General features: G+C 37.6%; 1 protein-coding gene across 2 annotated transcripts in view; it reads left to right on the forward strand.

Moving 5' to 3' along the window:
* CPNE4 (copine 4) overlaps positions 1–13,000 on the forward strand; it is a 598,316-nt gene that overhangs the window by 457,704 nt on the left and 127,612 nt on the right. For both annotated transcript variants that reach the window (XM_053221448.1, XM_027061847.2), the window contains 2 exons: positions 8,031–8,102; positions 12,766–12,840. In XM_053221448.1, the coding sequence (XP_053077423.1) occupies positions 8,031–8,102; positions 12,766–12,840 (147 nt within the window). The remainder of the gene's footprint in view (positions 1–8,030; positions 8,103–12,765; positions 12,841–13,000) is intronic.

Consider the following 13,000-nt stretch of genomic DNA (forward strand, 5'->3'; position numbering starts at 1 on the left):
GAATTTATGTATCAGTTCTAGCATGGGGGGTCATTTTTCAACCCACCACAGCCAACAATGCTAAAGCACCCAGTGTCTGAGTGCAATGCCACCAAAAGCCTAGTCTCTGGGGATCAGTTAAAGATCTTCTTTCTGTCTTCATACTCACCCTGCTCCTCATACTCACTTATACCCTTTTTACCTACAGTTCCGCAACTCAGAGCATCATCTCTCCCCTCTTTGACTATTCAGTTCTCTTCCAGAAGCCTCTGGTCAGGAGTAGTCTCTACAGAAATGCCCTACCTGACCTCCCTGACCAGGCCAGTCTTCCTTCGTGGCATGGCATTGCTTCTCCTTGCGGAGCTGGCATTTGACCTGTGTGTTGTGTGGGAGGACAGTACCCCTTCCTGCTCGTGTCTGCACTGTATTTTCAATAGCTAGCACATAATATCCAATACATATTTATTCGATGAAGGAATGAATCCTGGCTTCAACTCTTATAGGCTGTATCAGCTTGTTAGGGCTGCCATAACTGAATACCACAGTCTGATGGCTCAAACAACACGAATCTATTGTATCATAGCTCTGGAGGCTGAAATTCCAAGATCAACATGACAGCAGTGTTGGTTTGTGGCGAGGCCCATCTTGCTGACTTGCAGGCAGCTGTACTCACTATGTGCACATAGCCTTTCTTCCGTTACATATGCAGAGGGAGAGAACTCTCTGATGTTTCTTCCTCTTCTTATAAGGAGGCCAATGCTGTTGGATTAGAGTTCCGCCCTCATTTCACCTTAATTATCTCTTTTAAAGTCCCTACCTCCAAATACAGGCACTTTGTAGCTTAGAGCTTGAACATACGAATTTTTGGAGGACACAATTTAGTCCATAATGTTATGTGACCTTAGATAAACTCCATAATTTCTCTAAGCCCTGCTTCTCTAGTTCCAGTTGCTTAGGGAAAAGAGAGAGTATTGATAATTAAACAACAAATGAGATAAGATGTGTGAAGCACTCAACACACTATCTGGCACAGAGTAAAAGTTTTGTTTGTTTTCCCAGAAGCAGATAAGGACTGGAGAGTATGTGGATTATTGGAGGAGGTGAAGGAAAAACCAAAAGGGGAGTGGATAAGTGAGACAGGAAAGGGAAAGTAACCAATAAAGTAAAGGGTGTGTTGTCTGACAAATCACCACTGGAAAAACTAGAGCTTCTTCCCACCAGGGAAACTTGGATGCCTGTGTAGAAAAAACACTGCAGAGTCACCCCCATCCCTGGGGCAAAAGAACTGGGGGATTTCTGTACCAAAGCCCATCAGTCATTGGTTGACATCCACTGCCAAGGATGGTAATCCTCCCTGCTTTCAGCCTGCTGCACCTGTAGACAACAGGCATGGATACCAGAGAAAGCCCTGAGGCAATGAGATGCCCATGCCAGCTGTTGGAAGCCCCATTAGCCCTGCCATAGTAAAGCCTGAGGGGCTCTGGGCATGTCTTCCTCTCTCCGTCTCAGTGTGCCATCAGGAAACCTTGCCTGTTCTCTGGAGTGGTGGTGGTAGTCATTGCTAGTTTGCAGAACTAGAGATGCTCCTTGACAAAAAATTCTGGAGCCAAACAAATGTAAGGAAGGCTTCTTACATGGTTGTACTTAGGGAGATGCACATCCAAAGCTCGGTTGATGTCCTACAGTTGAACTATCAAGCTTTATTTGATCCTGTGATTTCCAGACTTATTTCCACAGTTTTTTCATGCAGTTTGTACTTACCTTTTAAGAAATAAAAGTTCTCTAATACATGATTTGGGGGTAATTGATTCTAATTCATACTAGAGAGGTCAATATTTGCCAAAGAAGTTTCTCATCAGTTCACCACTACAGCCTTAGAACAGTTCCTGGCACAGAGAAGTCGTTCAATAAGTGTGTTTTGTTACAACGGAGTCTTCAAGCAATTTCAAAAAAGAATCTGAAGATATTTTCAATAAAAGCAATCTCATAAAAAATGACTGTCTAGTCCCCAGAATGACTGTTTTGAAGGACTTTGAAAGAAATTTCAGCTGAATGTACACTTGCTGAAATATTGGACAAAGCATTTTTTATTTTCCTGGTTTGTTCCCATTCATCCAAATGAAACAGGTGACTCTCCTGAAAAATGAGAACCCATGGTGTTAGCATATTGTCCATTTCACAGGGAAATAAGTGTTTCCTCCCCTGATCCATCTGTAAATGCATATCATGCATGGCACTGATGTCCCTCTGGTCCAACATTTGCTAAAAAGAGTGTCTCAACTTCTGTTTCCTCCCCATACACTTCGCCATTTTGTTGAATGGTAAAGATTGCAGTTATGACCCCATTGTAGAGTAAAAAATAATCAAATTAGAGGGCTTCTGCCTTTAGGTCTCAAATTAACTGCCTTTTATAGGCAGCATATAGATGAGTCTTGTTTTTTTTATCCATTCTGTAACACTATGTCTTTTGATTGGTTATTCCATTTACATTTAAAGTAATCATTGATAAATATGTACTTATTGCCCATTTTATTACTTTTGTGATCATTTCTCAAGATTTACTCCAATCCTTTCTTGTCTTTCTCTTTTTCATGTTTTGCTGATTTTCTTTAGTGATATATTTGGATTTCTTTCTCTTTATTCTTTGTGTATTTATTGGTGGTTTTTGATACATGCTTGCCATTATGCTTGTATATAAGCTCTTCTGCAAATAGCAGTCAATATTAAGTTGATGGTCATTTAAGTTTCAACCCATTCTTTCTCCTCTCCTTTCCACATTTTAGATACATATTATATTTTATATACTTTTTTGTGAGTTGCTTGACTGATTTTTTTACAGAAGTATTCCTGTTTACAGCTCTTGTGTTTCCTACCTTTATACGGTCACTTATGTTCTCTACTTTCCAGTCAAAGAATCCCCTTTAGGGGTGCCTGAGTGGCTCAGTCAGTTAAGTGACTGACTCTTGGTTTCAGCTGACAGTGCAGAGACTGGTTGAGATTCTCTCTCTCCTCCTCCTCCTCTCTGCCCCTCCCCAATTTGCACTATCTCTGTCTCTCTCAAAATAAATAAATAAACTTAAAAAAAAAAAAGAGTCCTCTTTAATGTTTCTTGCAGGGCTGGTTTAGTGGTCACAAATTCCATTAGTTTTTGTTTTTCTGGGAAACTCTTTATCTCTCCTTCTATTCTGAATGATAGCCTTGCTGGATAGAGTATCCTTGGCTGCAGATCTTTCCCCTTCAGCACTTTGAATATGTCATGCCACGTTCTTCTGGCCTGCCAAATTTCTACTGGAAAATCCTGCTAGCCTTATGGGTTTTCCTTTATAAGTTACTGATTTCTTTTGTCTTGTTGCTTTTACATTTTTTTTCTTTATCACTGTACTTTTCAAATGTAATTACAATATGTATTGGTGTGGGTCTGCTTTTGTTTACTTTTATGGGAGTTCTTTGTGCCTCCTGGATCTGGATATCTGTTTCCTTCTACAGATTAAGGAAGTTTTCAGCTATTGTTTCTTTAAATAAATTTTCTGCCCCCTTTTCACTCTCTTCTTCTTTTGAGACTTCTAGAATATGAATGTTATTATGTTTGATGGAGTCACTGAGTTCTGTAAGTCTATTCTTGTTTTTTTTTTAATAATTCTTTTCTCTCTTTTGTTCAGCCTGATTATTTTCCATTACTCTCTCTTCTAGATCACTAATTCATTCCTCTGCTTGTTTAATTCTACTACTCATTACATCAAGCATGTTTCTCATTTCATTTATTGAGGCTTTTATCTCTGCTGTGTTATTCTTTATCTCTGCATTAAGGGTCTCACTCATGTCTTCCAGTCTTTTCTCAAGTCCAGTGAATATTCCTTGTGATCATTGCTTTAAATTCTCTGTCAAGCATTTTACTTAAATTAGAGGACTTCTAACAAGTGCATCCTCTTGCCAGGCAGAGCTGGCTGTTTGTTGGCCTTAGATGTCCTCTGACAAGACTTAAGGCCTTTCTAAGCCTGATGCAGTTGCTTCAGGAAACCTACATGAAAAGTGAGATTTGCAATGAATAGGGTTTTTTTCTATAGAACACTGACCCAGATGGACATCCCTACCACTTTTGCCCAACAGTCCTAAGAATGGCAACATCATTGTTTGTTGATCATTATTACAATGAAAGGTTTGAATCCCTAATTATTACTCATTCTTTGAAGCTGAGATAGAGGCCTGGGGGCTGTAACATTAAGTTTGTTTGATTGCTTGTTTGATTAGCCATTTGTATACCCAAATGCCCACTTATTAAGAAGGAATATTTCTGAGGATACTGCTTATCTTCCTAGTACTTGCAAAAGGTAAGAGCTGTAACATAGTAGCATTTTCTTTACACCCAACAAATGAGAATGTTGGCATTTCTAGAAAAGAGTGTGAGGGAAGAGAATGTGACCATCCAAGTTCTTGTGAGTTAAGTCTCCCTTGGTCTCACTTGAGGAATGAAAATGTGGATCTTGGAAGACAGAGTTTGTAAAGACAGTGTGCCCATACCCATACCCGGTAACCCAATGAGTGGGTTATTACAGTGCTGAAGGGGTGGTGGGGTCACTTTGAACCATAGGGGTAGGACACCAATGTGGATGAAACAATGAGAATGGAGTATTTCTTTTTATTTATTTATTTATTTATTTATTTATTTATTTATTTATTTTATTTTTGAGAGAGAGAGAGAGAGAGAGAGAGAGAGAGACAGACAGACAGAGCGTGAGCAGGGGAGGGGCAGAGAGAGGGAGACACAGAATCCGAAGCAGGCTCCAGGCTCTGAGCAGTCAGCACAGAGCCTGATGCGGGGCTCGAACCCACGAACTATGAGATCATGACCTGAGCTGAAGTCTGACACTCAACTGACCAACCACCCAGGTGCACCTGGACAGAAGTGTTTCTGAGGCCAAATTTATTTAGTAAAAGATATGTTGCCTTTCTTTAGTCAGATGTTGGCCTGGCTGCTACTTACCAGTGACCCTTGTTTTGTCAATTATTCGTGTGTTTCCACTATTCCTCCTTGCTGAAAACCCCCTGGAGAGAAACTATAAAGTCTTCCTAATGTCCCTTTGCTGTTTGTTTTCCTGTGTTTCCTCTGTGTTTTGGTTCATCTCAAGTTCAAGAATGATGTCTACATTTTTCTAGGAAATTGTAGCTTTTCTAAAACAAGTGATAAGCTGTGAATGGCAGAGGGAGAGGAGATAATTTTGGCTATGAGCCACTGGAACCTTCTTAATGAGTAGAGTGAAAAAGATGAGGAATTTAGATTTACAAGTAACTATAAGAAGGAATGCCAATTCATTATCATCTGAAATTTTTTTCACGTCATTTTATTGATAGCCAGCTGTGAATTAATAAAAAACAGCAACCTATGTTCTTAATCATTATGCTACACCTCCCTTAACCAAGGCCAATGTCTTCAGATTACTTCATTCTTAAGGTTTAACTTGGTTATTTCTTTTTTTTTTAATGTGTATTTATTTTTGAGACAGAGAGAGAGAGAAAGAGAGAGAGAGAGAAAGCACAAGGGGGGGAGGGGCAGAGAAAGAGAGAGGGAGACACAGAATCTGAAGCAGGCTCCAGGCTCTGAGCTGTCAGCACAGAGCCTGATGCAGGCTTGAACTCACAAACCGCGAGATCATGACCTGAGTGGAAGTCAGACGCTTAACCAACTGAGCCACCCAGGTGCCCCTAACTTGATTATTTCTTTACAATCTTCTTCATGTTTACATATTGAGGGTTAAGTTCACAAATATGAGATTAAGGGCTTAAAAGCAAACACATAAAGTGAAAATCCAGGAGTGAAAATTTTCTGAATCTGTTTCATGAATTTACTTACCAGCTACGGCTCGATATCAGTTTCTGAAGTCAGAACCATGTTCAAATCCCTGCCACACTAACTCTAAGGACTGTGTCCTTGGAAAAGTTACTTAAACTCTCTGTGTCCTATTTTCCTCATGTAGAAAAGGAAACTAACAATCCCAAATTTGTAAGCATATCAAATTAGCAATAAAGTGACCACTAAAACAGAAACCTTAATCAATTTCTCATTTCCTGAAGATTCTATTCTATCTCTCTGCCTCACTTTATCACCAAATTTACTGAAAGATTTGTCTTCATATGTTTGCCCCATTTCCTTCCCTCTTCATCTCTTCTTCAACCTACTTCAATCTATTTTCTGCTCCAAACCTGAACACAATGAAGGGTAAGTAAATATTTGGGGAATGTGTACTCCTTAAAATGGGAGCTCCCATTGCGGTCATCATCATCACCATCATCATCATCACCATCAAGCACCAGATGAAATACTCTTTCCTCTTCAAATCATAGTCAGTTGAAAATCAGGATATTTTTAGTTATTTATTTATTCTGAGAGAGAGAGAGAGAGAGAGAGAGAGAGAGCAAGTGAGGGTAGAGAGAGAGGGAGAGAAAGAATCCCAAGTAGACTCCACACTGTCAGCACAGAGCCCAATGTGGGGCTCAAATCCACGAACCATGAGATTATGACCTGAGCCAAAGTCAAGAGTTGGACACTTAACTGACTGAACCACCCAGGAGCCCCAAGAATCAGGATCTTTAAATCTGCTTGGCTTAGGAAAGTTCTATGAATTTTTTTTTTATTTAACACAAGCACACTCAGTATTTTCATTGCTCTAAGACAGAGACAAAAATATCTAAGGATGTCAGAGAATGGGTTTGTCTCCTTGCTTTTTATAGTGATCTCCTTTCTTATTCTGTAAATAATGTGTATATGTATGTTGTTCCCTGTTGCTACATAAAAAATTATCCTAAAACTTGACAGCTGAAACAAGCATTAATCTCACAGAATCAGGGAAGAGTGTGGCTGTGTCCTCTGGATCAGGGTCTCTCACAAGGCTGCTGTCAAGGTGCAGTTATCTCAAGGCTCAACTTAGGGGAGGACCTGCCTCAAGCTCATCATGGGCCTGTTGGCAGACTTCTGGTTCTTACTGGCTGTTGACTGGAAACATCAATTCCTTGCCACATGGGCCGTTCTGTAGGGCTACTCACAACATAGTAACTTGCTCCCCCCAGGGCCAGGGCTCTGAGAAGAATAAGAGATGATGATCAAGAAGGAAGTGACATTCATTTTGTAACCTAATCTCAGAAGGGATACTCCATCACTTTTGTGGTATTCTATTCATTAGAAGCAAGTTATTAGATCTATCCCACGCTCAAAGAGAGAGAATTGCACAATGGCATGAATAGGACTGTTGGGAGCCGTCTTAGGTAGAGCTGCTTACCACAAAGTATGACTTTGTTCTCCCTTAGCAAAAGCACAGCTTTCATTTGATTCTTTTAAACCCCTTCTCTTTTGGGAATCATGGGTTCCATATCCATCAGGTCTTCAATGCCTTGCCATACTTTTTTTTTTTTTTTTCAAAAAAAGGAAGTAAGTGGGGGATGTGACACGTTCTGCTAAAAATAGCTCCCAATATAATGGCAACTTTGGTTGTCATCACATGTTGTGCATTGATACTGAATTATGAAGAGGACTCCAATGACTCCTAGTGGTTTTCTGAGCATCAGTTTCCTAATGACTGACTTTATCGCTTCCTAAAGAATATAGTAAAAACAGAACTCTAGAGATTATAGACACAGAAGATGTATATTTAGACCTTGAGTTTCTTTTCCTCCCTGTAGCCCATCACCCACTTTGCACAGAGGTTTTAGTGCTAATTTGAGATCATTCTGAAACTTTATCTGCTTTATCATAAAATGCATGTCCAACATTTTCTATCTAATTAGGTGGTACACGTTTCAGGAACAATTAAGTCACTTCTGAATTAACTGAATCATCTGTAATTTCTCATGCCCTCACTCTCTTACATCACATGCCATAAGAAGAAAGAAAGAAGAACCTGTATTTAGGAGAGGCTTATGGAAAAATCTTAGAAAATAAACAGATACAGTGTTATAATTTCAAGTAGAGTTGTGAATGCAGAATTTTGTAAAGGAAAAACTAAAAAGTAGACAAACATTCATATAACTAATATCTTCACCTTTTGTTTTCTTTTGTGCAGATCGTTTCCCAGAGAAAACTGTCTAAATCCTTGTTGAAGCATGGGAACACAGCAGGGAAATCCTCCATCACGGTAAGCCCTCCCTTAGCAGCTCTCTGTCTTGGTGCTTAGATGGCGCTCGCTGGTCCAAACCTGCAGTGAGAAGCAGACTCTCTGCCCATTGGGGTTGATGCCACAACTGCCCAGCTGTCCAAGTCACCCCCATCCTTCTTGTTCCTTTTTTCTTATTTATCCTTCTTGCCCATATAATTTTGACCCTTCCACCCCTAGGAAAAAGGAATAGCATAAGGATTTGAAAGTGAGGCCATTCACTTTTATTAAGCACTTCTGCAGTTAATATATAGGTTTTAGTGGAGGACAGAAATGGAGTTGTCAATGACATTAAGAATATAGAATTGTCTGGGGTTTTCAAATGATCAAACTACCTATCCCTGCTTCTCATTTTTCTTGAGAATTAAAAATCTGCTCTGGTAATGGTTAGTCCAAGGTTAGATTTGTTGCCTAAGGACCAGAGAACCCAGCATTTAGCTCTCCTCTTTAATATAATAGTTTGGATTTATGTTATGGTTTTTAGTGGCCATTAACCACATGTGATTATTTAAACTTAAATAAAACTATTCAAAATTAAATGAAAGAAAATATCCATACCTTACACTAACCATGTATCAAGTGTTCATGTATATCATAGCCAATATTTACATGTGGCTATGAATCTGGGGAGGGAAACAGAGATTCAGGAGGCACGGAGATCCCCCAACAAACTCAAGCCAAGGAGGTCCACACCAAGACGCATAGTAATTAAAATGGAAAAAAATAGGGATAAAGAAAGAATTTTAAAGGTTGCAAGAAAAGACAGTTACATATGAAAGAAACACCATAAGGCTATCAGCTGATTTTTCAGCAGAAACGTTGTAGGCCAGAAGGGAGTATCATAATATATTCAAAGTGCTGAAAGGGAAAAATTTGCAGCCAGGAATACTCTATCTAGCAAGGCTACCATTCAGAATAGGAGAGATAAAGAGTTTCCCAGACAAATAAAAATTAAAAGAATTCATGATCACTAAACCAGCCCTACAAGAAATGTTAAGGGGGATTCTGTGAGTGCAAAACAAAACCCATAAGTAAGAGTAAGAAAAATAGCACAAAAGCCGAAAAATTAAGTGTGTCTGTAAAAATCAGTCAAGAGAAGCACAAGATAAAAGGATATAAAATATGGTACCAAATATCTGAAATGTGGAGGGGAAAAGAATGAAGAATGAGTTCAAAATTAAGGGACCATTAGCGTGATATAGACTGCTATATGCAGAAGATGTTATATATAAACTGAATGGTAACCACAAATCAAAAAACAGTAATAGATATGCAAAAAAATAAAAAGTAAGGAATCCAAGTATTTTACTAGAGAAAACTAATCATGAGATAAAGAACAAGAGAATAAAGGAATAGAGAGGAACTATAAAAACAACCATAAAAAAGTAACAAAATGGCAATAATTACTTTGAATGTAGATGTACCAAAGACTCCAATCAAAAGACATAGAGTGACAGAATAGATTAAAAAAAGAGAGAGAGAGAGACTCATCTATATTCTGCCTACAAGAGATTTATTTCATACCTAAAGACACATACAGATTCAAAGTGAAAGGATGGAGAAACATTTATCATGTAAGTGGAAGTAAAATGAAAGCCAGGGTAGCAATACTTATATTGGAAAAAATAGATTTTAAAATAAAGGCTGTAACAAGGGACAAAAAAGGACACTTTAGAGTCATAAACAGTACAATCCAACAATCATGTCCACTCTCACCACAGTTATTTAACATAGCACTGGAAGTCCTAGCCACAGCAGTCAGACAAGAGGAATGAATAAAAGGCATCCAAATTGGTAAGGAAGAAGTAAAACTTCCACTATTTGCAGATGACGTGATACTCTATAAAGAAAACCCTAAACACTCCACCAAAAAGCTACTAGAACTGATCAATGAATTTAGTAAGATTGCAGGATACAAAATTAATGTACAGAAATCCATGGTATTTTTATATACAGAAATAAAACAACAGAAAGAGAAATTAAGAAAGCAATCCTATTTAGTATTGCACCAAAGATAATCAAATACCTAGGAATAAACTTAGCTAAGGAGGTGAAAGACCTGTACTCTGAAAACTATGAAATATTGATGAAAGAAATTGAACATGACACAAACGAGTGGAAAGATACTCCAATGTCATGAATCAGAAGAATAAATATTGTTAAAATATCTATACTACCTAAAGCAATCAGCACATTCAATGCAATCCCATCAAAATACCAACATTTTTCACAGAACTAGAATAAACAATCCTAAAATTCATATGGAACCATGGAAGACCCCAAATAGCCAAAAAAAATCTTGAAAAAGAAAAACAAAGGTGGAGGTGTCACAATTCCAGATTTCAAGTTATACTACAAAGCTTTAGTAATCAAAACAGTATGGTATTGGCATAAAAATAGTCACATAGAGCAATGCAATAGAATAGAAAGGCCAGAAATATACCCATGTTTATATGGTCAATTAATCTTTGACAAAGGAAGAAAGAATATGCAATGAGAAAAAAGATGGCCTCTTAGACAAATGGTGTTGGGGAAATTGGATGGCTACATACAAAAGAATGAAACTGAACCACTGGCTTACACCATACAGAAAAATAAATTCAAAACAGATTAAGGACCTAAATGTAAGACCTAAAACTAATAATCCTAAAAGAGCATAGGTAGTAATTTCTCCAACATTGGACATAGCAACTTTTTTCTAGATATTTCTCCTGAGTCAAGGGAAACAAAAGCAAAAATAAACTATGGAGACTACATCAAAATAAAATGCTTCTACACAGCAAAGGAAATAATCAACAAAACTAAAAGACATTCTAATGAATGGGAGAAGATATTTGCAAATGACATCTCTGATAAAGGGTTAGTATCCAAAATATATAAAGAACTTATACAACTCAACACCCTAAAAACAAATAATCCAATTAAAAATAGGCAGAGTACATGAACAAACAGTTCTCCAGAGAGGACATACAAATGACCAACAGACACATGAAAAGATGCCCAATGTCACTCATCATCAGGGAAATGCAAATCAAAACTACAATGAGATATCACCTCATACATGTCAGAATGGCTAAAATCAAAAACACAAGAAACAAGTGTTAGTGAGGATGTGGAGAGAAGCCTCATGCATTGTTGGTGGGAGTGCAAGCTCGTGTAGCCACTGTAGAAGAGTATAGGGGTTCCTCAAAAAGTTAAAAATGGAACTACCCTATGATCCAGTAATTTTACTACTGGGTATTTACCCAAAGAATACAAAAACACTAATTTGAAGTGATACAAGCATCCCTATATTTATTGCTGCATTATTTACAATAGCCAAGATATGGAAACAGCTAAAGTATTCATCCATAGATGAATGGATAAAGAAGATGTGGTATCTATATATACAATGGAATATTATTCAGCCATAAAAAGAATGAAATCTTGCCATTGGCAAGAACATGGATGGAGCTAGAGAGTATAATGTTAAATGAAATAAGCCAATCAGAGAAAGGTAAATACCATATGATCTTACTTATATATGGAATTTAAGAAACAAAACAAGCAAAGGAAAAGATTTTTTTTAAAAGGAGAGAGAGACAAAATAAGAAATAGATTCTTAACTATAGAGAACTGATGGTTACCAGAGGGGAGGTGGTGTGGGGATGGGTGAAATAGGTGAGGGGGATTAAAGAGGAGTTATCATGATGAACACCAAGTAATATATAGAACTGTTGTATCATTGTACTATACACCTGCAACTAATATAACATGTTATGTGAAACAGCTGGAATTTTCAAAAAATTAATAAAAAAAAATAATTACACATGGCTATCAGTTACTGTATTGGACAGTGCAGATTACAGAACATTTCTGTCATCACATAGTGTTCAATTGGGCAATACTGGAAGTATTTCTAAATAAAACCTTAAATTTTCAAAGTACTCTAGTATTTGAAACTTTGGCATCTTGTTTTAGAGCCCTTGAGAAAGGTAGAGAAAGTGTTCTAATCATTTAGTTGTGGGGACAAAAGAAAAAGAAAAGGTAGAATGACTTACCAGGAGAATCTGAATTGCTAGGGAGGTAAATTGCCAGGAGGCAAACCTCCTGAGTTCCTTTGAACATTCCTTTTTAACTTGAAAGTGACTGATTCCCTTTTCAAAAATTTTAAGCCATTTTTTAAGGGAAAAATTCAAAAGGATTCCCTGTGATTTAAGTTATGACCATTCTCACAAGCACTTACCTGAGTTTGTTGCTTGAATATTTTAAATGATACATTCATGTCAAAGTTTTTTTTTTAACTTCTTGGTTCAATTCCATTCAAATGATTCAAAGGGTCTTTGAAGACCCCATTGTTGCTCTAAAAAGCCATGAATCCAAAGGCTCACTTGCAAAGCCCACAGTCCCAGAGAAGCTTTGGGATATTAAATCCAGGTATGAGATTTACCTTTGTTCTTTCCCAGGAGAACAACCCCTCATCTTGCCATCTCTACTTTAAGACATCTTAGAGATCTTTTTCCTTCACTCATCTCAAAAATATTTAATCTCCTTCTTAATTTTAAATATTTAAATACTTCTCTTAATCTGGGATCCTTGGAGTAGAACAATGGCTTCAACAGCTTCTGGAAAACACTTGAAAATATGTGAAAATTTTTTCCTTTAGGTGATTGCTGAAGAATTATCTGGCAATGATGACTACGTTGAACTTGCATTCAATGCACGGAAATTGGATGACAAGGTAAAGTGCTGGGTGTTAACCTAACTGAAGAAAGTAATAAGGCTAACATACAAAGTTTAATCAGATTTTCCCCTGAAGCTGTTTTCTCCCTTTCCCACATTATTAAACAGATCAAAGATTTCACAGAGGTCTGCAAAGTAAGACTTTCCCCAAATTTTAG

Source organism: Acinonyx jubatus, chromosome C2 (genome assembly GCF_027475565.1).
Source record: "Acinonyx jubatus isolate Ajub_Pintada_27869175 chromosome C2, VMU_Ajub_asm_v1.0, whole genome shotgun sequence".
Classification (NCBI taxonomy): domain Eukaryota; kingdom Metazoa; phylum Chordata; class Mammalia; order Carnivora; family Felidae; genus Acinonyx; species Acinonyx jubatus.